This window comes from Brassica napus, chromosome C3 (genome assembly GCF_020379485.1).
Source record: "Brassica napus cultivar Da-Ae chromosome C3, Da-Ae, whole genome shotgun sequence".
NCBI classification, from domain to species: domain Eukaryota; kingdom Viridiplantae; phylum Streptophyta; class Magnoliopsida; order Brassicales; family Brassicaceae; genus Brassica; species Brassica napus.
The window spans coordinates 73,834,099-73,856,441 of NC_063446.1; the positions used below are offsets into that span (position 1 = coordinate 73,834,099).

The 22,343-nt window shown below is 30.5% G+C and overlaps 1 protein-coding gene and 1 pseudogene across 1 annotated transcript; both read left to right on the top strand.

The window, feature by feature from the left end:
• The first annotated feature begins 278 nt into the window (after positions 1-278).
• On the top strand, positions 279-1,999 carry LOC125583391 (annotated as a pseudogene).
• Positions 1,785-5,280, top strand: LOC106358626 (anaphase-promoting complex subunit 6-like). Its single transcript, XM_048750243.1, has 16 exons — positions 1,785-1,789; positions 2,007-2,124; positions 2,222-2,295; positions 2,555-2,594; positions 2,766-2,811; positions 2,933-3,012; positions 3,171-3,349; positions 3,426-3,551; positions 3,746-3,820; positions 3,907-4,032; positions 4,172-4,241; positions 4,339-4,421; positions 4,514-4,627; positions 4,710-4,809; positions 4,895-4,930; positions 5,019-5,280. Exons 1-16 carry the CDS (start codon positions 1,785-1,787, stop codon positions 5,121-5,123), a joined length of 1,377 nt encoding a protein of 458 aa, XP_048606200.1. The 3' UTR covers positions 5,124-5,280.
• Positions 5,281-22,343: the final 17,063 nt, after the last annotated feature.

The following is a 22,343-nucleotide window of genomic DNA, read 5'->3' on the forward strand; positions in this document are numbered from 1 at the left end:
ATATCATTTGTTTTCTTTTGATACCTACAAATTTTTAAAATTCTGTTTAGTTTATATTTTGATAATTATAAAAAACAATTTTATTACTAATCAAGATTTTCAAAATTATATACAATATTTTTTAGTTATAAATATTTAATCTTAATATCATTTGTTTCCTTTTGATATCTACGGTTTTGTTGGTAGATAGATGGACATCCGCAATACATTTTTCCGTGGTCGAACTCTAAAAAAGCTGTGTTTTTTTTTTTAAAGGCTATTTATGGAAAGTTATCCTTATGGACTCCTGCCGTGGGTATCTGTTTAGTTAGTCTTGTTCCTCCTTGAAATGTTCTGTAATTGGTGCAGAAGCTCAAAAGCCTTTGCACGATGTCAAGAGCAAGGGAGGCAGCGATGATGAGGCCCCGGATGTCAGTATCAGGAACAGAAAAAGGAAGGTGATATTTGATTTTTCTGATGAAGAGTGTGAAGATGTTATCAGCTTAGCATCTCCTAGCAGTTCAACGACTATTCCACGGCAAGATAGCGAAGAAACCAAAGAGTGTGAAGATGTTATCAGCTTAGCATCTCCCTAGTTTCATGTACCTTCCTGGAGGTTCTATAAGCGCTCCTGTAACCCCACCTAAGCTCCCCAACAGCTCGTAGAATGAACCAAATCAACAACTCTTTCTTTGTATCCTCAACACCGCCTAGTCCCACTAGGCAGCAGACCGTCCCTGACTCTGAGTGGTTCGCTGGGATTCAACTCGCGCAAAGCGTTCCTGCTTCACCAACGTTTAGTCTCGTCTCACGAAACCCTTTTGGGTTTAGAGAAGATCAACTGGCGTCTGCTGGTGGAGGTGGTGGGTCGAGAATGTGGACGCCAGGTCAAAGCGGGACTTGCTCGCCGGCTATTGCTCAGACAGGAGATGTTCCAATGTCTGAAGCTGTGGCTCCTCCTCCAGAGTTTGCGTTTGGGAGTAACGCAAACGGGTTAGTGAAAGCATGGGAAGGAGAGAGGATACATGAAGAGAGTGGTTCTGATGATCTCGAGCTCACTCTTGGAAACTCAAGCACTAGGTGTAATTGAAAAACCGGTTCCAACCAAACCATTTTTTAATATGTCGCTTCAATTTTGTTTACCCATGTAAGGCCTCAAAGTGAAATATTCGTTTATTTGTAACCATGCTAACCAACCTAAAAACCCGGTTTGGTATGGTTCTAATCAGATTACGTTCTTTACATTTTCGGGTTTATGGTAATAGTTACAGACTCTCAGAGACAACGAATCAAATTACATTATTGTTTCAAATTTATTATCATTAGTCAACAATGACCGCTTCAACACGACAAAATAGGGTTCTTGCAGGTGACAGAGGAGCCTCTGTTTATAACGGCTACAGATTCCATTTTCCGACATATATGGACTTGCTTTTCTTCTGCTTGATCCTCTTTAAGACTTACCTTTTGTAAATGTGTACATATGAGAATATATGAGCAAAAATACTATCATATGGTAGAAGAAACAATGACATCATGCTATACATTACTACTCATCATACTATTTGGATATTTTAAAACATTATATGATAAAACATGTGAACTATCAGATACACTATGAATGTTAATTTTTTTTTTGGTCAAAAACTACTTCATTAAAATTCAATCTAAAAGGTTACACTCCTTCGAAGGAGGCAGAGTCTACAAAGGCGAGAGCTGACTTTGCCACCAAGTCAGCCTCTGAATTGTTTAAACGAGGAATAAAACTGAAGCAAATAGAATCAAACAAGGTACTGAAGTGATAGATGTCGTACAATATCCCATATAGTGCAGGTCTGGTTTCCTTCGCCTTAATCATGGAGATTAGGACTTGAGAGTCAGAGTAGACCGTCAGGGATCGAAAGTTCGACGAAGCAGCCGTCATGACTGCAGAACGGACAGCAATGGCCTCGGCCATCAATGCTGAAGAGAAAAAACGTCGGGAGAAGCTGATGTTTGGAATGCGAAGAGATGAGGAGCCTTTGAAGGGATCAGTGTTTATTGATGCTTGGTGATGCCAAGGTTGATGAAGATGGTAATGTGTATGACGCTAAAGATGGTAACTTGATTTATTTTGATAAAGATGGAGAGGACCGTGAGATTAATGTAAGTTTATTTAACCCTTCTTTTTCAGCTCAATTGTTGGAAAATGAAGGTTATGTAAGTACATTAACTGATGTATGTGGGGTTTGTGTGTTTGCAGATATCATCTGCAATATGCTTTTTGAGAGGGAAAGCATATGGAGCTTTACAAAACCGTTCACAAGCTCGGCAATGGTTAGTTTGGGCTTTTTCACCTGTCTTTCTTGTTCAAGTGATCATTTGTTATTTATATTTTGATCACTGGAAGAGAGTGATCTTGTTAATTAATGATGTGACATGAACACTGCATTTATGTAAGATTCATTCAAGTGCTAGCTAGATGTATTGGGAACTTGTTGTATATCTTGGCTGATCCATCGATTATGATTGAGTGTTGTGTAGGAATCTTGAGCTTTATCATTATTTAGCTCATGAATTTCGGTTGTTATTGCAGGTATAAAGCTGCTATCAAGGCTGATCCGCTGTGCTATGAGGTACTTCTAGTGCTTTATTCAATTGATTTTGTTATCATGAAAAGTTTCGGAGCTAATTTGGGAGGATAAATTTTCTCATCACTTTATAAAGTAGTAAAAAAACTAAAGTACTTTCTCTATAAATTAGAAGATAATTTTACATGATGTGGTCTCTGTAACCTATCATTTCAGGCGTTGGAATGCCTTATTGAAAGTCATATGCTCACATCTGAAGAAGGTGGGTTTATGATACTTCCAAGTTTTATTTGTTCTTTATTTTAGTGTCTTATTTGTGCCATGGCGCAGTTGGTTTACATACTAAAAGGTGACTGCCAAGTTATTTTTTCCATTAATTTCAGAATCAAATCTGCTTTCCTCGCTTCAATTTAGTCCAGAAGACGGATGGCTCTCTTCTTTCTATTCATGCTTGATAAAGAAGGTAAAATTTATTATGCAATAATGTGTTTGATCCGGTATGTTTTGATGGCTATGTAGCACTGATATTTGGAAGTTGCGTGTTGATTCTCTATTCTGCTGATTTCGTTTTGCAAGCATCATTTAGTTCTTTTTAAGTAATGATTAGTTCTTCATTTCCAGTATGACAAAGAGAGCACAGTAGAAGCTAGGTTCAAGAAACTTGAGAACGAAATTAGTGGTTGTGTGTCTGGCTCATCTATGATCAGTACACTGGTCAATAACACTGATCTGTTGGCCTGTAAAGCTGAGTACTACCATCAATGCTGTCAGTATCAGAAGTGTTTCGAACTAACCTCTGGGTAAGTTGTATATTACTAATTTTGAGCAATATGAAGCCTAAATGGTAACGTGGATTTGTTTGGTCTAATTTGACAGACTTCTTGAGAAAGATCCGTTTCATCTAAAGTGTACCTTGGTACATTTGGCCGCTGCCATGGAGCTTGGTAATTCAAATGAGCTCTATCTAATGGCGTGCAATTTGGTAAAAGACTACCCTTCGAAGTGAGTATAAATTTTATTTCTTGTTTTGTGGCCTGTGTGTGAGCATGTCAATTAGCATATATGTCTTCTGTTTTTATTTCAATCCTAGCTAGAATATTATAACCTGTTTTCTTTTTTTTTTTCGAGTTAATATGTAATCAAGACTCTTTTGTTTGATGCTTTATGGTGTAAATAATCACTAATAACCTTGTAGGAGCCCTGTCATGGTTTCCGGTGGGTTGTTACTACTATTGTATCAAAAAGTATGCTGAAGCTCGGCGGTACTTTAGGTAATTATGCTGGCTTGATCAAGTAGGTAGGTGCAATAGTACTCGTCTGACCTGGTGATCCTTTTTTTTCTAATATGGTCTTGCAGCAAAGCGACGAATATAGATGGCTCATTCTCACCAGCTTGGATAGGCTTTGGTAATTCCTTTGCCGCCCAAGAGGAGGGTGACCAAGCCATGTCTGCCTATCGAACTGCAGCTAGGCTATTTCCAGGGTAATCAAGTTACTCTTCCTTTCTTCGTAATTAGTAATGTCCACAATGAGTCATTCTCAGCCTGAAGCATTGTGGAAGTCTTCTTATTACGTTACGAATTGTCTGTGACAGGTTAAATCTTGATATTATCTTGTTCCAGGTGTCATTTGCCAACTCTGTACATTGGAATGGAGTATATGCGAACTCACAGCTACAAGCTTGCTGACCAGGTAACAAGTTACAACATGCCGTTTGGTGTCTTCAAATGTTATCGCTTATCGTTTTTGCTAATATATTATTTATCTTTGATATCTACTCTTGGTCCAGTTTTTCATGCAAGCAAAGGCAATATGCCCTTCAGATCCACTTGTTTATAATGAACTCAGAGTTGTTTCATATCATATGAAAGAGTGCGTTCCATGCTCTTTATATTCTGCTTATCTCCGACATTTTCAAATGGTCAGTCCTGTAATCTGAGTCGACAATTTTCACTACATTTCAGGTATGGTAAAGCTGTGAGGTGGTTTGAGAAGACGTTGGCCCATATACCATCTGTATTAACTGAAATCTGGGAACCAACTGTGGTCAACCTCGCTCATGCATTTAGGAAGCTAAGGTATAGTGGTGCCAACACAACTACCATGAATTTATTTAATAAGAATTTATTTGCGAGCCAATAAAAGAGCACTTATTAACAGGAAGTACCGTGAAGCTATATCATACTATGAAAGAGCACTTACGCTATCAACTAAAAGCTTAAGCACTTATTCCGGCTTGGCGTACACTTACCATTTGCAGGTATTCGGCTGTTCTTTAAACACCAGTCATACTTTTCTAAAGCAAACAGTTGTAATTTTCCCACTTTCATCTTAATCTTTTCCAGGGGGATTTCTCAGCTGCTATCTCTCATTATCACAAGGTATTGCAAACTTCTAGTGATGTCCGTAATATTTTAAACCTTGTTCCTTTTTTTAATCATGTGCTATGTTTCTTTTCCAAATCTTCAGGCCTTGTGGTTGAAACCTGATGATCAATTCTGTACCGAGATGTTGAACGTGGCTCTCTTGGATGAATGCCAGAACGGGCTTGATTCAACGGTTGAGCTCTGTTGAGAATTTGGTCAGTTAAATCAACCGCCTTATTTTCTAGTTCGTGCTGTAATTTATATGTACTATCATTGTGACGCTTGAAAAGATAATATATGACTTATTCCATTCATCCAAGAGACTATTACAATATATTTTATAAAGAATCTACGCATTTCTGCTTCTTTTATTTTACATTATATAGAACGTTTAACGTAAAACTCAATATTTTCGTAGGGTTAACAGATAGATTTTGAGAAAAATTCAAAAAACATAACAATATTGTTTTAATGCATAGTTGTCTCATGTAATATATGATGATGGTCAAAGAGGTTTGGAACCTTTGTTGTCTACATTTATCTAGAAAATAGCGGTTTTATAATGGTTAGTCCACTAATTTAGGGAGTATACGAAGATTATAGGTTTAAGTATATAAAACATTTACCAAAATTCAATATATTTGTAGGGGTTAACACATAGATTTTGAGAAAATTTCAAAAAAAAACAATTCTTCTAAATAGACCATTTTCAAGTTTTGATCACAAAAATAGACTACAAAGAGGAAAATGACCAAAATGTTTCATTTAATAGGTAAAAGGACCCTAATACCCTAGATATATAAAAAATAAAAAATAAAAAACAAATTAAAAAAATAATAATATTTGAAAACATATAATCTAAAACTATAAAAAAAATGATTATTATTTTTTTTCAAATTTTCTTTTTGTAATTCGAAAATACTTTTTGAAACTATTTTTAAAATTTTTATTTTCAAATTTTTAATATTTATTTTTTATTTTATAAAATTTTAAATCTCAATCTCAAATCCCCACCCCTTAACTCTAAACACTAAGGTTTGTATTAGTTAACCCTAGGGGTATAAGTGTATATTTACCTCTTTAATGAAACATTTTGGTCATTTTGATCCTTAAAGTCTATATTTGTGACATAAACTTTTTTAATGTTATCCTAGGGTATTTCCCTTTTAAAAAATATGACAATATTGTTTTAATGCATAGTTGCATCATGCACTAACATATGATGATGTTGAAAGAGGTTTGGAGCCTTTGTTGTCTCCGTTTTTCAAGAAAATAGTGACTTTATTGTGGTTATTCCACCGATTTAGGGAGTATTATGAAGTTTTACTAAATTAATTGATAAAAATTATAACAATTCTCATATGCCATGAAAGAGAGTTTAACATACATTAATACAAATGTAGAATGTTGTTAGAAATTTTAAAACAACACTAAAATGTTTAGGATTCAGTATATAGAGCGTTTAACATAAAACTCAATATTTTCGTAGGGGTTGTTAACACATAGATTTTGAGAAACATTCAAAAATACAAAAAATATAAAAATATTGCTTTAATGCCTAGTTGTCTCCTCTACCAATATACGGTGTTGGTCAAAGAGGTTTGGAACCTTTGTTGTCTTCATTTCTCTAGCGAACAGCGATTTTATAATGGTTACTCCACTAATTTAGAGAGTATATGAAATTTTACTAAATTAATTTTTTTAAAAAATTGAACGATGCTCATGTACCATGAAAGAGAGTTTAGCATACATTAATACAAATGTATAATGTGGTTAGAAATTTTAAAACAACACTATATATTACAGACTTCAGTATAGAAATCAATTATCAAAATTCAATATTTTTGTAGGGGTTAAAACATAGATTTTGAGAAAATTTCAAAAATATGACAATATTGTTTTAATCCATAGTTGCATCATGCACTAACATATGATGATGTTGAAAGAGGTTTGGAGCCTTTGTTGTCTCCTTTTTTCAAGAAAATAACGACTTTATAGTGGTTATTCCACCGATTTACGGAGTATTATGAAGTTTTACTAAATTAATTAATAAAAAATTATAACAATTCTCATATACCATAAAAGAAAGTTTAACATACATTAATACAAATGTAGAGTGTAGTTAGGAATTTTAAAAGCACACTAAAATGTTTAGGCTTCAGTATATAGAGCGTTTAACGTAAAACTCAATATTTTCGTAGGGGTTAACACATAAATTTTGAGAACAATTCAAAAAATATAACAATATTGCTTTAATGCATAGTTGCCTCATGTACTAATATATGATGATGGTCAAAGAGGATTGGAACCTTTGTTGTCTTAATTTCTCAAGAGAATAGCGATTTTATAATGGTTACTCCACTTATTTAGGGAGTATATGAAGTTTTATTAAATTAACTTATAAAAAAAATTGAATTATGCTCATGCACCATGAAAGAGAGTTTTGCATATATTAATACAAAAGTAGAATGTGGTTAGAAATTATAAAACAACACTAAAGATTATAGGCTTTAGTATACAAAACAATTTTAAAAATTCAATATTTTTGTAGGGGTTAACAAATAGATTTTGAAAAAAATTCAAAAAATATGACAAAATTGTTTTTATGCATAGTTTTTTTTTTTTTTTTTTTTTTTTTTTTTGATAATACAGGGTTCTCCACTTACGTGGATCATTCCCTGGGCCCGGTTAGGCAGCGGTCCACTTCACCCGGGAGGGCTTAAACCTGGGCTGGGGACAAGGCCCAACACCCAGTACCGCATTTTAATGCATAGTTGCATCCTGCACTAACATATGATGATGTTGAAAGAGGTTTGGAGCCTTTCTAGTGTCTGTTTTTAAAGAAAATAGCGATTTTATAGGAGTTATTCCACCGATTTAGGGAGTATTTTGAAGTTTTATTAAATTAATTGATAAAAAAGTATAACAATTCCCATATATCATGAAAGTGAGTTTAATATACATTAATACAAATGTAGAGTGTTGTTAGAAATTTAAAAACAACACTAAAATGTTTTGGCTTAAGTGTATAGAGCGTTTAACGTAAAACTGAATATTTTCGTAGGGGTTAACACATAGATTTTTAGAAAAATTTAAAAAATATAATAATATTGCTTTAATGCATAGTTGCCTCCTGTACTAATATATGATGATGGTCAAATAGGTTTGGAACCTTTGTTGTCTCAATTTCTCTAGAGAATAACGATTTTATAACGATTAGTCCACTAATTTAGGGTGTATATGAAGTTTTACTAAATTAAATTATAATAAAAATTGAACGATGCTCATGCACCATGAAAGAGAGTTTAGCATACATTAATACAAAACTAGAATGTCGTTAGAAATTTTAAAACAACACGTAAGATTATAGGTTTCGGTATATAAAACAATTATCAAATTCTATATTTTGTAGGGATTAACACATAGATTTTGAGAAAAATTCAAAAAATATGACAAAATTGTTTTTAATACATATTTGCATCCTGCACTAATATATGATGATGTTGAAAGAGGTTTGGAGCCTTTCTTGTGTCCGTTTTTAAAGAAAATAGCGATTTTATAGGGGTTATTCCACCGATTTACGGAGTATTATGAAGTTTTATTAAATTAATTGATAAAAAAGTATATCAATTCCCATATACCATGAAAGTGAGTTTAACATACATTAATACAAATGTAGAGTGTTGTTAGAAATTTTAAAACAACACTAAAATGTTTTGGCTTCAGTATATAGAGCGTATAACGTAAAACTCAATATTTTCGTAGGGGTTAACACATAGATTTGAGAAAAATTTTAAAAATATAATAATATTGCTTTAATGGATAGTTGCCTCCTGTACTAATATATGATGATGGTCAAAGAGGTTTGGAACCTTTTTTGTCTCAATTTCTCTAGAGAATAGCGATTTTATAACGGTTAGTCCACTAATTTAGGGTGTATATGAAGTTTTACTAAATTAAATTATAATAAAAATTGAACGATGCTCATGCACCATGAAAGAGAGTTTAGCATACATTAATACAAAAGTAGAATGTCGTTAGAAATTTTAAAACAACACTTAAGATTATAGGTTTCGGTATATAAAACAATTATCAAAATTCTTTATTTTTGTAGGGGTTAACACATAGATTTTGAGAAACATTCAAAAAATGTTACAAAATTGTTTTAATGCATAGTTGCATCCTGTACTAACATATGATGATGTTGAAAGAGTTATGGAGCCTTTCTTGTGTCCGTTTTTCAAGAAAATAACGATTTTATATGGGTTATTCCACCAATTTAGGGAATATTATGAAGTTTTACTAAATTATTTGTAAAAAAAATTGAACGATGCTCATGTACTATGAAAGAGAGTTTAACATACATTAATACAAATGTAGAGTGTTGTTAGAAATTTTAAAACAACACTAAAATATTTAGGCTTCAGTATATAGAGCATTTAACGTAAAACTCAATATTTTCGCAGGGGTTAACACATAGATTTTGAAAAAAAATAAAAAATATAACAATATTGATTTAATGCATAGTTACCTCTTGTACTAATATATGATGATGGTCAAATATGTTTGGAACCTTTGTTGTCTCAATTTCTCTAGAAAATAGCGATTTTATAAAAGTTAGTCCACAAATTTAGGGAGTATATAAAGTTTTACTAAGTTAATTTATAAAAAAAATTGAACGATGCTCATGTACCATGAAAGAGAGTAAAGAATACATTAATACAAATGTAGAATGTGGTTAGAAATTTTAAAACAACACTAAAGATTATAGGCTTCAGTATATAAATCATTTACCAAAATTCAAAATTTTTGTAGGGGGTTTAACACATAGATTTCAAGAAAAATTCAAAAAATATGACAATATTGTTTTAATGCAAAGTTGCATCCTACACTAACATATGGCGATGGTCAAAGAGGTTTGGAACCTTGTTGTCTTCATTTCTCTAGAGAATAACGATTTTATATGGTTACTCCACTAATTTACGGAGTATATGAAATTTTACTAAATTAATTATAAACAAATTGAACTATGCTCATGTACCATGACAGAGAGTTTAGCATAAATTAATAAAAATGTAGAATGTGGTTAGAAATTTTAAAACAACTCTAAAGATTATAGGTTCTAGTATATAAAACAATTATCAAAATTCAATATTTTTGTAGGGGTTAACACATAGATTTTGAGAAAATTTCAAAAAATATGACAATATTATTTTAATGTATAATTGCATCCTGCACTAACATATGATGATGTTAAAGGAGGTTTGAAGCTTTTGTTGTCTCCGTTTTTCAAGAAAATAGCGATTATATTAGGGGTTATTCCACCGATTTATGGAGTATTACTAAATTAATTGATACAAAATTATAACAATTCTCATATACCATGAAAGAGAGTTTAACATACATTAATACAAATGTATAGTGTGGTTAAAATTTTTAAAACAACACTAAAATGTTTAGGCTTCAGTATATAGAGCGTTTAACATAAAACTCAATATTTTCGTAGGGGTTAACGCATAGATTTTGAAAAAAATTAAAAAAATATAACAATATTGCTTTAATACATAGTTGACTACTCAACTAATATATGACGATGGTCAAAGATGTTTGGAACCTTTGTTGTCACCATTTCTCTAGAGAATAGCGATTTTATAATGTTTAGTCCACTAATTTAGGGAGTATATAAAGTTTTACTAAATTAATTGATAAACTGAACGATGCTCATGTACCATGAAAGAGAGTTAAACATACATTAATACAAATGTAGAATATGGTTAGAAATTTTAAAACAACACTAAAGATTATAGGCTTCAGTATATAAATCATTTACCAAAATTCAATGTTTTTGTAGGGGTTACACATAGATTTTGAGAAAATTTCAATAAATATGACAATATTGTTTCAAAGTATAGTTGTATCATGCACTAACATATGATGATATTGAAAGAGTTTTGGAGCATTTGTTGTCTCCGTTTTTCAAGAAAATAGATATTATATAGAGGTTATTCCACCGATTTAGGTAGTATTATGAAGTTTTACTAAATTATTTTTTAAAAAAATTGAATGATGCTCATGTACCACGAAACAGAGTTTAGCATACATTAATACAAATGTCGATTGTGGTTAGAAATTTTAAAAAAACAATAAAATATTTAGGCTTCAGTATATAGAGCGTTTAACGTAAAACTCAATATTTTCGTAGGGGTTAACACATAAATTTTGAAAAAAAATAAAAACTTTAATGGATAGTTGTCTCTTGTACTAATATATGATGAAAGATGTTTGGAACCTCTGTTGTCTTCACTTTTCTAGGGAATGACGATTTTATAATGGTTAGTCCACTAATTTTAAGGAATATATGAAGTTTTACTAAATTAACTTATAAAAAAAATTGAACGATGCTCATGCACCATGAAAGAGAGTTTAGCATACATTAATACAAATGTAGAATGTGGTTAGAAATTTTAAAACAACACTAAAGATTATAGGCTTAGGAATATAAAACAATTATCAAAATTCAATATTTTTGTAGGGGTTAACGCAGATTTTGAGAAAATTTCAAAAAATATGAAAAAAATTGTTATAATACGTAGTTGCATCCTGAACTAACATATGATAATGTTGAAAGAGGTTTGGAGCCTTTCTTGTGTTCGTTTCTCAAGAAAATAGCGATTTTATAGGGGTTATTCCACCGATTTAGGGAGTATTATGACGTTTTACTTAAATTAATTGATAAAAAATTATAACAATTATCATATACCATGAAAGAGAGTTTAACATACATTAATACAAATGTAGAGTTTTGTTAGAAATTTTAAAAGCACACTAAAATGTTTAGGCTTCAGTATATAGAGCGTTTAACGTAAAACTCAATATTTTCGTAGGGGTGTTAGCACATAGATTTTGAGAAAAATTCAAAAAATATAAAAATATTGCTTTAATGCATAGTTGTCTCTTGTACTAATATATGATGACTGTCAAAGAATTTTGGAACCTTTGTTGTATCAATTTCTCTAGAGAATAGCGATTTTATAATGGTTAGTCCACTAATTTAGGGTGTATATTAAGTTTTACTAAATTAACTTATAAACAAAAATTGAACGATGCTCATGCACCATGAAAGAGAGTTTAGCATACATTAATACAACAGTAGAATATCGTTAGAAATTTTAAAACAACACTAAAGATTATAGGTTTCAGTATATAAAACAATTATCAAAATTCAATATTTTTGTAGGGGTTAACACATAGATTATGAGAAAATTTCAAAAAATATGAAAATATTGTTTTAATGCATAGTTGTATCATGTACTAACATATCATGATATTGAAAGAGGTTTGGAGCTTTTTGTCAATTTATTTCAAGAAAATAAAGATTATATAAGGGTTATTATACCGATTTATGGAGTATTACGAAGTTTTACTAAATTATTTTTAAAAAAAAATTGAACGATGCTCATGTACCATGAAAGAGAGTTTAATATACATTCATACAAATATAGAGTGTGGTTAGAAATTTTAAAACAACTCTAAAATGTTTAGTCTTCAGTATATAGAGCGTTTAACGTAAAACTCAATATTTTCGTAGGGGGTTAACACATAGATTTGGAAAAAAATTAAAAAAATATAAAATATTGCTTTAATGCATAGTTGTTTTCTGTACTAATATATGATGATGGTCAAAGATGTTTGGAACCTTTGTTGTCTCCATTTCTCTAGAGAATTGCGATTTTATAATGGTTAGTCCACTAATTTAGGGAGTATATAAAGTTTTACAAAATTAATTTATAAAAAAAATTGAACGATGCTCACGTACCTTGAAAGATAGTTAAGCATACATTAATACAAATGTAGAATGTGGTTATAAATATTAAAACAACACTAAAGATTATAGCCTTCAGTATATAAATCATTTACCAAAATAAAATATTTTTGTAGGGGTTAACACGTAGATTTCGAGAAAAATTCAAAAAATATGAAAATATTCTTTTGATGCATAGTTACATCCTGCACTAACATATGGTGAAGGTCAAAGAGGTTTGGAACCTTTGTTGTCTTCATTTCTCTAGAGAATAGCGATTTTATAATGGTTAGTCCACTAATTTACGGAATATAAGAAATTTTACTAAGTTAATTTTTTTTAAAAAATGTACGATGCTCATGTACCATGAAAGAGGGTTTATCATACATTAATACAAATGCAGAGTGTAGTTAGAAATTTTAAAACAAAATTTAAATGTTTAGGCTTCAGTATACAGAGAGTTTAACGTAAAACTTAATATTTTCGAAGGGAACACACATAGATTTCGAGAAAATTTAAAAAGATATGAAAATATAGTTTTAATGCATAGTTGCATCCTGCACTAACATATGATGATGTTGAAAGAGGTTTGAAGCCTTTGTTTTCTCCGTTTTTCAAGAAAATAGCGAGTTTATAGTGGTTATTCCACCGATTTAGGGAGTATTATGAAGTTTTACTAAATTAATTGATAAAAAGTTATAACAATTTCCATATATCATGAAAGAGAGTTTACCATACGTTAATACAAATATAGAGTGTGGTTAGAAATTTTAAAACAATACTAAAATGTTTATGCATCAGTATATAGAGCGTTTAACGTAAAACTCATTATTTTCGTAGGGTTAACACATAGGTTTTGTGAAAAATTCAAAAAATATAACAATATTGCTTTAATGCATAGTTGCCTCCTGTACTAATATATGATAATGGTCAAAGATGTTTGAAACATTTGTTGTCTCCATTTCTCTAGAGAATAACGATTTTATAATGGTTAGTTCACTAATTTAGGGAGTATATAAAGTTTTTCTAAATTAATTTATTAAAAAAAATTGAACGATGTTCATATACCTTGAAAGAGAGTTAAGCATACATTAATACAAATGTAGAATGTGGTTAAAAATTTTAAAACAACACTAAATATTATAGGCTTCAGTATATAAATCATTTACCAAAATTCAATATTTTTTGTAGGGGTTAACACATAGATCTCGAGAGAAATTCAAAAAAATATGATAATATTCTTATAATGCATAGTTGCATCCTGCACTAACATATAGTGATGGTCAAAGAGGTTTGGAACCTTTGTTGTCTTTATTTCCCTAGAGAATAGCGATTTTATAATGGTTAGTCCACTAATTTAGGAAGTATATGAAATTTTACTAAATTAATTTTAAAAAAAAATTGAACGATGCTCATTTACCATGAAATAGAGTTTATCATACATTAATACAAAATTAGAGTGTGGTTAGAAATTTTAAAACAACACTAAAATATTTAGGCATCAGTATATATAGCGTTTAACGTAAAACTCAATATTTTCGTAGGGAACACACATAGATTTCGAGAAAATTTCAAAAAATATGATAATATTAATTTAATGTATAGTTTCATCCTGCACTAAGATAAGATGATGTTGAAAGAGATTTGGAGCCTTTGTTGTCTCCGTTTTCAAGAAAATAGCGACTTTATAGTGGTTATTCCACCGATTTAGGGAGTATTATGAAGTTTTACTAAATTAATTGATAAAAAGTTATAACAATTCCAATATATCATGAAAGAGATTTTAACATACATTAATACAAATGTAGAGTGTGGTTAGAAATTTTAAAACAACATTAAAATGTTTAAGCATCAGTATATAGAGCGTTTAACGTAAAACTCAATATTCTCGCAGGGGTTAACACATATATTTTGAAAAAACTAAAAAAATATAACAATATTGTTTTAATGCTTAGTTGCCTCATGTACTAATATACGATGATGGCCAAAGAGGTTTGAGACATTTGTTGTCTACATTTCTCTAGAGAATAGCGATTTTATAATGGTTAGTCCACATATTTAGGAAGTATATGAAGTTTTACTAAATTAACTTATAAAAAAATTGAACGATTCTCATGCACCATGAAAGAGAGCTTAGCATACATTAATACAAATGTAGAATGTAGTTAGAAATTTTAAAACAACTCTAAAGATTATAGGCTTAGTATATAAAACAATTATCAAAATTCAATATTTTTGTAGGCGTTAACAAATAGATTTTGAGAAAAATTCAAAAAATATGACAAATTTTTTTTAATGCATAGTTTCATCCTGCACTAACATATGATGATGTTGAAAGAGGTTTGGAGCCTTTCTTGTGTCTATTTTTCAAGAAAATAGCGATTTGATAGGGGTTATTCCACCAACTTAGGGAGTATTATGAAGTTTTACGAAATTAATTGATATAAAATTGTAACAATTCCCGTATACCATGAAAGAGAGCTTAACATACATTAATACAAATGTAGAGTGTTGTTAGAAATTTTAAAACAACAATAAAATGTTTAGGCTTCAGTACATATAGCGTTTAACGTAAAACTCAATATTTTCGTAGGGGTTTACACTTAGATTTTGAAAAAAACTAAAAAAATATAATAATATTGATTTAATGCATAGTTGCCTCATGTACTAATATATGATGATGGTCAAAGATGTTTGGAACCTTTGTTGTCTCCATTTCTCCAGAGAATAACGATTTTATAATGGTTAGTCCACTAATTTAAGGAGTATATACAGTTTTACTAGTGTTCAAAAAAAAAAAAAAAAAAATACAGTTTTACTAAATTAATTTATTAAAACAATTGAAAGATGCTCATGTACCATGAAAGAGAGTTTAGCATACACTAATACAAATGTAAAATGTGGTTAGAAATTTTAATTCAACACTAAAAATTATAGGCTTCAGTATATAAATCATTTACCAAAATTCAAAATTTTTGTAAGGGTTAACACATAGATTTTGAGAAAATTTTCAAAAATATGACAATATTATTTTAATGCATAGTTGCATCTACACTAACTTATGATGATGCTGAAATAGGTTTGGAAACTTTGTTGTCTCCGTTTTTAAAGAAAATAGCGACTTTATAATGGTTATTCCACTTATTTGGAGAGTATTATAAAGTTTTACTAATTTAATTGATAAAAAGTTAGAATGTCGTTAAAAAATTTAGAACAAAAATAAAAAGTATAAGTTTCAGTATATAGAGAGTTTAACGTAAAACTCAATATTTTTGTAGGGAGTAACACAAAAATTTTGAGAAAAATTCAAAAAACATAACAAATATGCTCTAATGCATAGTTGCCTCCTGTACTAACATATGATGATGGTCAAAGAGATTTGAAACCTTTATTGTCTACATTTCTCTAGAGAATAGGGATTTTATGATGGTTAGTCCACTAATTTAGGGAGTATATGAAGTTTTACCAAATTAACTTTAAAAAAAATTGAACGATGCTCATGCACCATGAAAGAGAGTTTAGCATACATTGATACAAATGTAGAATGTGGTTTGAAATTTTAAAACAACACTAAAGATTATAGGCTTCAGTATATAAAGCATTTACCAAAATTCAATATTTTTGTAGTGGTTAACACATAGATTTTTCAAAAAAAATCCAACAATATGATAATATTGTTTTAATACATAGTTGCATCTTGCACTAACATATGATGATGTTGAAAGAGGTTTGTGGCCTTTGTTGTCTCCATTTTTCAAGAAAATAACGATTTTGTAGTGGTTATTCCACCGATTTAGAGAAGTGTTATGAAGTTTTACTCAATTAATTGATAAAAATTTAGAATGTCGTTAGAAAATTTAGAACAACAATAAAAAGTATAAGTTTCAGTGTATAGAGCGTTTAACGTAAAACTCAATATTTTTGTAGGGGACACATAGATTTTGCGAAAAATTCAAAAAATATAACAATATTGCTTTAATACATAGTTGCCTCATGTACTAATATATAATGATGGTCAAAGAGGTTTTGGACCTTTGTTGTCTATATTTCTTTAGAGAATAGTGATTTTATAAAGGCTAGTCCACTAATTTAGGGAATATATAAAGTTTTACTAAATTAACTTATAAAAAAAATTGAACGATGCTCATGCACTATGAAAGAGAGTTTAGCATACATTAATACAAATGTAGAATGCGGTTAAAATTTTAAAACAACACTAATGATTATAGACTTCAGTATATAAAACAATTATCAAAATTCAATATTGGTTAAGACATAGATTTTGAGAAAATTTCAAAAAATATGACAATATTGTTTTAATGCATAGTTGTATCATGAACTAACATATGATGATGTTGAAAGAGGTTAGGAGCCTTTGTTGTCTCCGTTTTTCAAGAAAATAGCGATTATATAGGGGTTATTCCACCGATTAAGGGAGTATTACGAAGTTTTACTAAATTACTTTTTTTAAAAATTGAACGATGCTCATGTACCATGAAAGAGAGTTTAGCATACATTAATACAAATTCAGAGTGTGGTTAGAAATTTTAAAACAACACTAAAATGTTTAGGCTTCAGTATATAGAGCGTTTAACACATAGATTTGAAAAAAAATTAAAAAATATAACAATATTGCTTTAATGCATAGTTGTCTCATGTACTAATATATGATGATTGTCAACAATGTTTGGAACCTTTGTTGTCTCCTTTTCTTTAGAGAATAGTGATTTTATAATGGTTATTCCACTAATTTAGGGAGTTTATTAAGTTTTACTAAATTAACTTATAAAAAAAATTGAACGATGCTCATGCACCATGAAAGAGATTTTAGCATACATTAATACAAATGTAGAATGTGGTTAGAAATTTTAAAACAACACTAAAGATTATACGCTTCAGTATATAAAACAATTATCAAAATTTAATATTTTTGTAGGCGTTAACAAATAGATTTTGAGAAAATTTCAAAAAATATGACAAAATTGTTTTAATGCATAGTTGCATCCTGCACTAACATATGATGATGTTGAAAAAGGCTTAGAGCCTTTCTAGTGTCCGTTTTTCAAGAAAATAGTGATTTTATAGGGGTTATTCCACCGATTTAGGAAGTATTATAAAGTTTTAATATATTAATTTATAAAAAATTGAACGATGCTCATGTACCATAAAATAGAGTTTAGCATAAATTAATAAAAATGTAGAATGTAGTTAGAAATTTTAAAACAACACTAAAAATTATAAACTTCAGTATATAAAACAATTATCAGAATTCAATATTTTTGCAAGGGTTAACACATAGATTTTTAGATAATTTTAAAAAATATGACAATATTTTTTTTAATGCATAGTTTCATCATGCATTAACATATGATGATGTTAAAAGAGGTTTGGAGCATTTGTTGTCTTCGTTTTTCATGAAAATAACGATTATATAGGGGTTATTCCACCGATTTAGGGACTATTATGAAGTTTTACTAAATTAATTGATAAAATTAATAAAAATTCTCATATACTATGAAAGAGAGTTTAACATACATTAATACAAATGAAAAGTGTGGTTAGAAATTTTAAAATAACACTAAAATTTTTAGGCTTCAGTATATAGAGAGTTTAACATAAAACTCAATATTTTCGTACGGGTTAACACATAGATTTTGAAAAAAATTAAAAAAATATTACAATATTGCTTTAATGCGTAGTTGCCTCCTCTGCTAATATATGATGATGGTCAAAGATGTTTGGAACCTTTGTTGTCTCCATTTCTCTAGAGAATAAAGATTTTATAAAGGTTATTCCACTAATTTAGGGAGTATATAAAGTTTTACTAAATTAATTTATAAGAAAATTGAACGATGCTCATGTACCATGAAATAGAGTTAAGCATACATTAATATAAATGTAGAATATGGTTTGAAATTTTAAAACAACACTAAAGATTATAGGCTTCAGTATATAAATCATTTACCAAAATTCAATATTTTTGTAGGGGTTAACACTTAGATTTCAAGAAAAATTCAAAAAATATGACAATATTGTTTTAATGCATAATTGCATCTTGCAGTAACATATGGTGATGGTCAAAGAGGTTTGGCACCATTGTTGTCTTCATTTCTCTAGAGAATAGCGATTTTATAATGGTTAGTCCACTAATTTAGGGAGTATTTGAAATTTTACTAAGTTAATTTTTTTTTTAAATTGAACGACGCTCATGTACCATGAAAGAGAGTTTAGCATAAATTAATACAAATATAGAATGTGGTTAAAAATTTTAGAACAACACTAAAGATTATAGGCTTCAGTATATAAAACAATTATCAAAATTCAATATTTTTGTAAGGGTTGTTAACACATAGATTTTGAGAAAATTTCAAAAAATATGACAATTTTAATGCATAGTTGCATCCTGCATTAACATATGATGATGTTGAAAGAGGTTTGGAGCCTTTGTTGTCTCAGTTTTTCAAGAAAATAGTGACTTTATAGTAGTTATTCCACCGATTTAGGGAGTATTATGAAGTTTTACTAAATTACTTGATAAAAAATTATAACAATTCTCATATACCATGAAAGAGAGTTTAACAACAAATGTCAAGTGTGGTTAGAAATTTTAAAACAACACTAAAATGTTTATGCTTCAGTATATAGAGCGTTTAACGTAAAACTCAATATTTTCGTAGGGAAAAATTCAAAAAATATGACAATATTGCTTTAATGCATAGTTTCCTCATGTACTAGTATATGATGATGGTCAGAGAGGTTTGAAACCTTTTTTGTCTGCATTACTCTAGAGAGTAGCAATTTTATAATGGTTAGTCTACTAATTTAGGGAGTATATGAAGTTTTACTAAATTAACTTATAAAAAAAATTGAACGATTCTCATGCACCATGAAATAGAGTTTAGCATACATTAATTCAAATGTAGAATGTGGTTAGAAATTTTAAAACAACACTAAAGATTATAGGCTTCAGTATATAAAACAATTATCAAAATTCAATATTTTTGTAGGGGTTCTTAACACATAGATTTTGAGAAAAATTCAAAAAATATGATAAAATTGTTTTAATACATAGTTGCATCTTGCACTAACATATGATGATGTTGAAAGAGGTTTGGAGCCTTTCTTGTGTCCGTTTTTCAAGACCAATTTTATTGGGGTTATTCCACCGATTTAGAGAGTATTATGAAGTTTTACTATATTTTTTTTTAAAAAAAATTGAACGATGCTTATGTACCATGAAAGAGTGTGGTTAGAAATTTTAAAACAATACTAAAATGTTTAAGCTTCAGTATATAGAGCGTTTAACGTAAAACGCAATATTTTCTTAGGGGTTAACACATGGATTTTGAGAAAATTCAAAAAACATAAAAATATTTCTTTAATGCATATTTGTCTCTTGTACTGATATATGATGATGGTCAAAGAGGTTTGGAACCTTTGTTGTCTACATTTCTCTAGAGAATAACGATTTTATAATGGTTAGTCCACTAATTTAAGGAGTATATGAAGTTTTACTAAATTAACTAAAAAAATTTGAATGATGCTCATGCACCATGAAAGGGAGTTTAGCAAACACTAATATAAATGTAGAATGTGGTTCGGAATTTTAAAACAACACTAAATATTATAGGCTTCAGTATATAAAACATTTACCAAAATTCAATATTAATACAAATGTAAAGTGTGGTTAGAAATTTTAAAACAACACTAAATGTTTAGGCTTCAGTATATAGAACGTAAAATTCAATATTTTCTTAGAGGATAACACATAGATTTTGAGATAAAATCAAAAAACATAACAATATTGCTTTAATGCATATTTGCCTGATGTATTACTATATGATGATGGTCAAAGAGATTTTGAACCTTTGTTGTCGACATTTCTCTAAAGAATAGCGATTTTATAATGGTTAGTCAACTAATTTAAGGAGTATATGAAGTTTTACTAAATTAACTATAAAAAAAATTGAACGATGCTCATGCACCGTGAAAGAGAGTTTAACATACATTAATACAAATGTAGAATGTGGTTCGGAAATTTTAATATTAGCATATATTAATAGAAATGTAGAGTGTGGTTAGAAATTTTAAAACAACATTAAAAATTTTAGGCTTCAGTATATAGAGCGTTTAACGTAAAACTCAATATTTTTTTAGAGGTTAACACATAGATTTTGAAAAAAAAATAAAAAAACATAACAATATTGCTTTAATGCATATTTGCCTCCTGTACTAATATTTGATGATGGTCAAAGAGGTTTGGAACCTTTGTTGTCTACATTTCTCTGGAGAATAGAGATTTTATAATGGTTAGTCCACTAAGTTAAGGAGTATACGAAGTTTTACTAAATTAACTATAAAAAAAATTGAACGATGCTCATGCACCATGAAAGAGAGTTTAGCATACATAAATACAAATGTAGAATGCGGTTCGGAATTTTATAACAACACTAAATATTATAGGCTTCAGTAAATAAAGTATTTACCAAAATTCAATATTTTTGTAGAGGTTAACACATAGATTTAGAAATTTTTTTAAAAAATATGACAATATTGTTTTAATACATAGTTGCATCCTGCACTAACATATGATGCTGTTGTAAGAGGTTTGGAGCATTTGTTGTCTCCGTTTTTCAAGAAAATAGCGACTTTATAGTGGTTATTCCACCGATTTAGGGAGTATTATGAAGTTTTACTAAATTACTTGATAAAAGATTATAACGATTCTCATATACCATAAAAGAAAGTTTAACATACATTAATACAAATGTAGAATGTGGTTAGAAATTTTAAAACAACACAAAAATGTTTATGCTTCAGTATATAGAGCGTTTAATAGGGGTTAATACATAGATTTTTCAAAAAATTCAAAAAATATAACAATATTGTTTTAATGCATAGTTGTCTCATGTACTAATATAACAATTAATTATCACCTCTCTCTCTCCCCGCCCCTCCCTTCCTCTCTCTCTCCCCCCTCTCTCTCTCCCTCCCTCTCACTCTCTCCCCCTCCCTCTCTCACTCCCGCCCCACCCTCTCTCTCCTGCTCTCTCTCGCCCGCTCTCTCTCTCGCCCCCCCTCTCTCTCTCGCCTGCTCTCTCCCTCGCCACGCCCGCTCTCTTGGCCCACCCTCTCTCTCTCACCCCGCCCTGCGCTCTCTCTCACCCGCTCTCTCTCCCTCGCCCCGCCCTCCTCACCCTCTCTCTATCGCCCGCTCCCCGCACTCTCTCTTTCCCAGCTCTCTCTTTCCCAGCTCTCTCCCTCGCCCCGCCCTCTCTCCCAGCCCTCTTTCTTTCTCTCGTCCGCTCTCTCTCTCTCTCTCTCCTCTTTATCTTCTCTCTCTCTCCTCTCTCGCCCCTCTCTTTCTCTCTCTCTCACTCGCCCTCTCTCTCTCTCACTCGCCCTCTCACCCTCTCCCACGCCCGCTATCTTCTCCACCTTCTCTCTCCTCACCGCCCGTTCTTCTCCACCCTCTCCCCCGCCCGTTCTCTCTCTCCACCCTCTCTCCCCCTCCTTCTCCACCGCCCGTTGTCTTCTCCACCTTCTCTCTCTCCTCACCGCCCGCTCTTCTCCACCCTCTCCCCCGGTCCGTTCCTCTTCGTCTCCCTCCACCCCTCTCTCCTCCCC

Bases quoted from the DNA above. Each gene is read 5' to 3' on its own strand.
- LOC106358626 (XM_048750243.1), top strand. The intron at 3,013-3,170 runs GTAAAATTTATT...CTTCATTTCCAG, and splicing joins ATTCATGCTTGATAAAGAAG to TATGACAAAGAGAGCACAGT. The intron at 3,552-3,745 runs GTGAGTATAAAT...TAACCTTGTAGG, and splicing joins GTAAAAGACTACCCTTCGAA to AGCCCTGTCATGGTTTCCGG.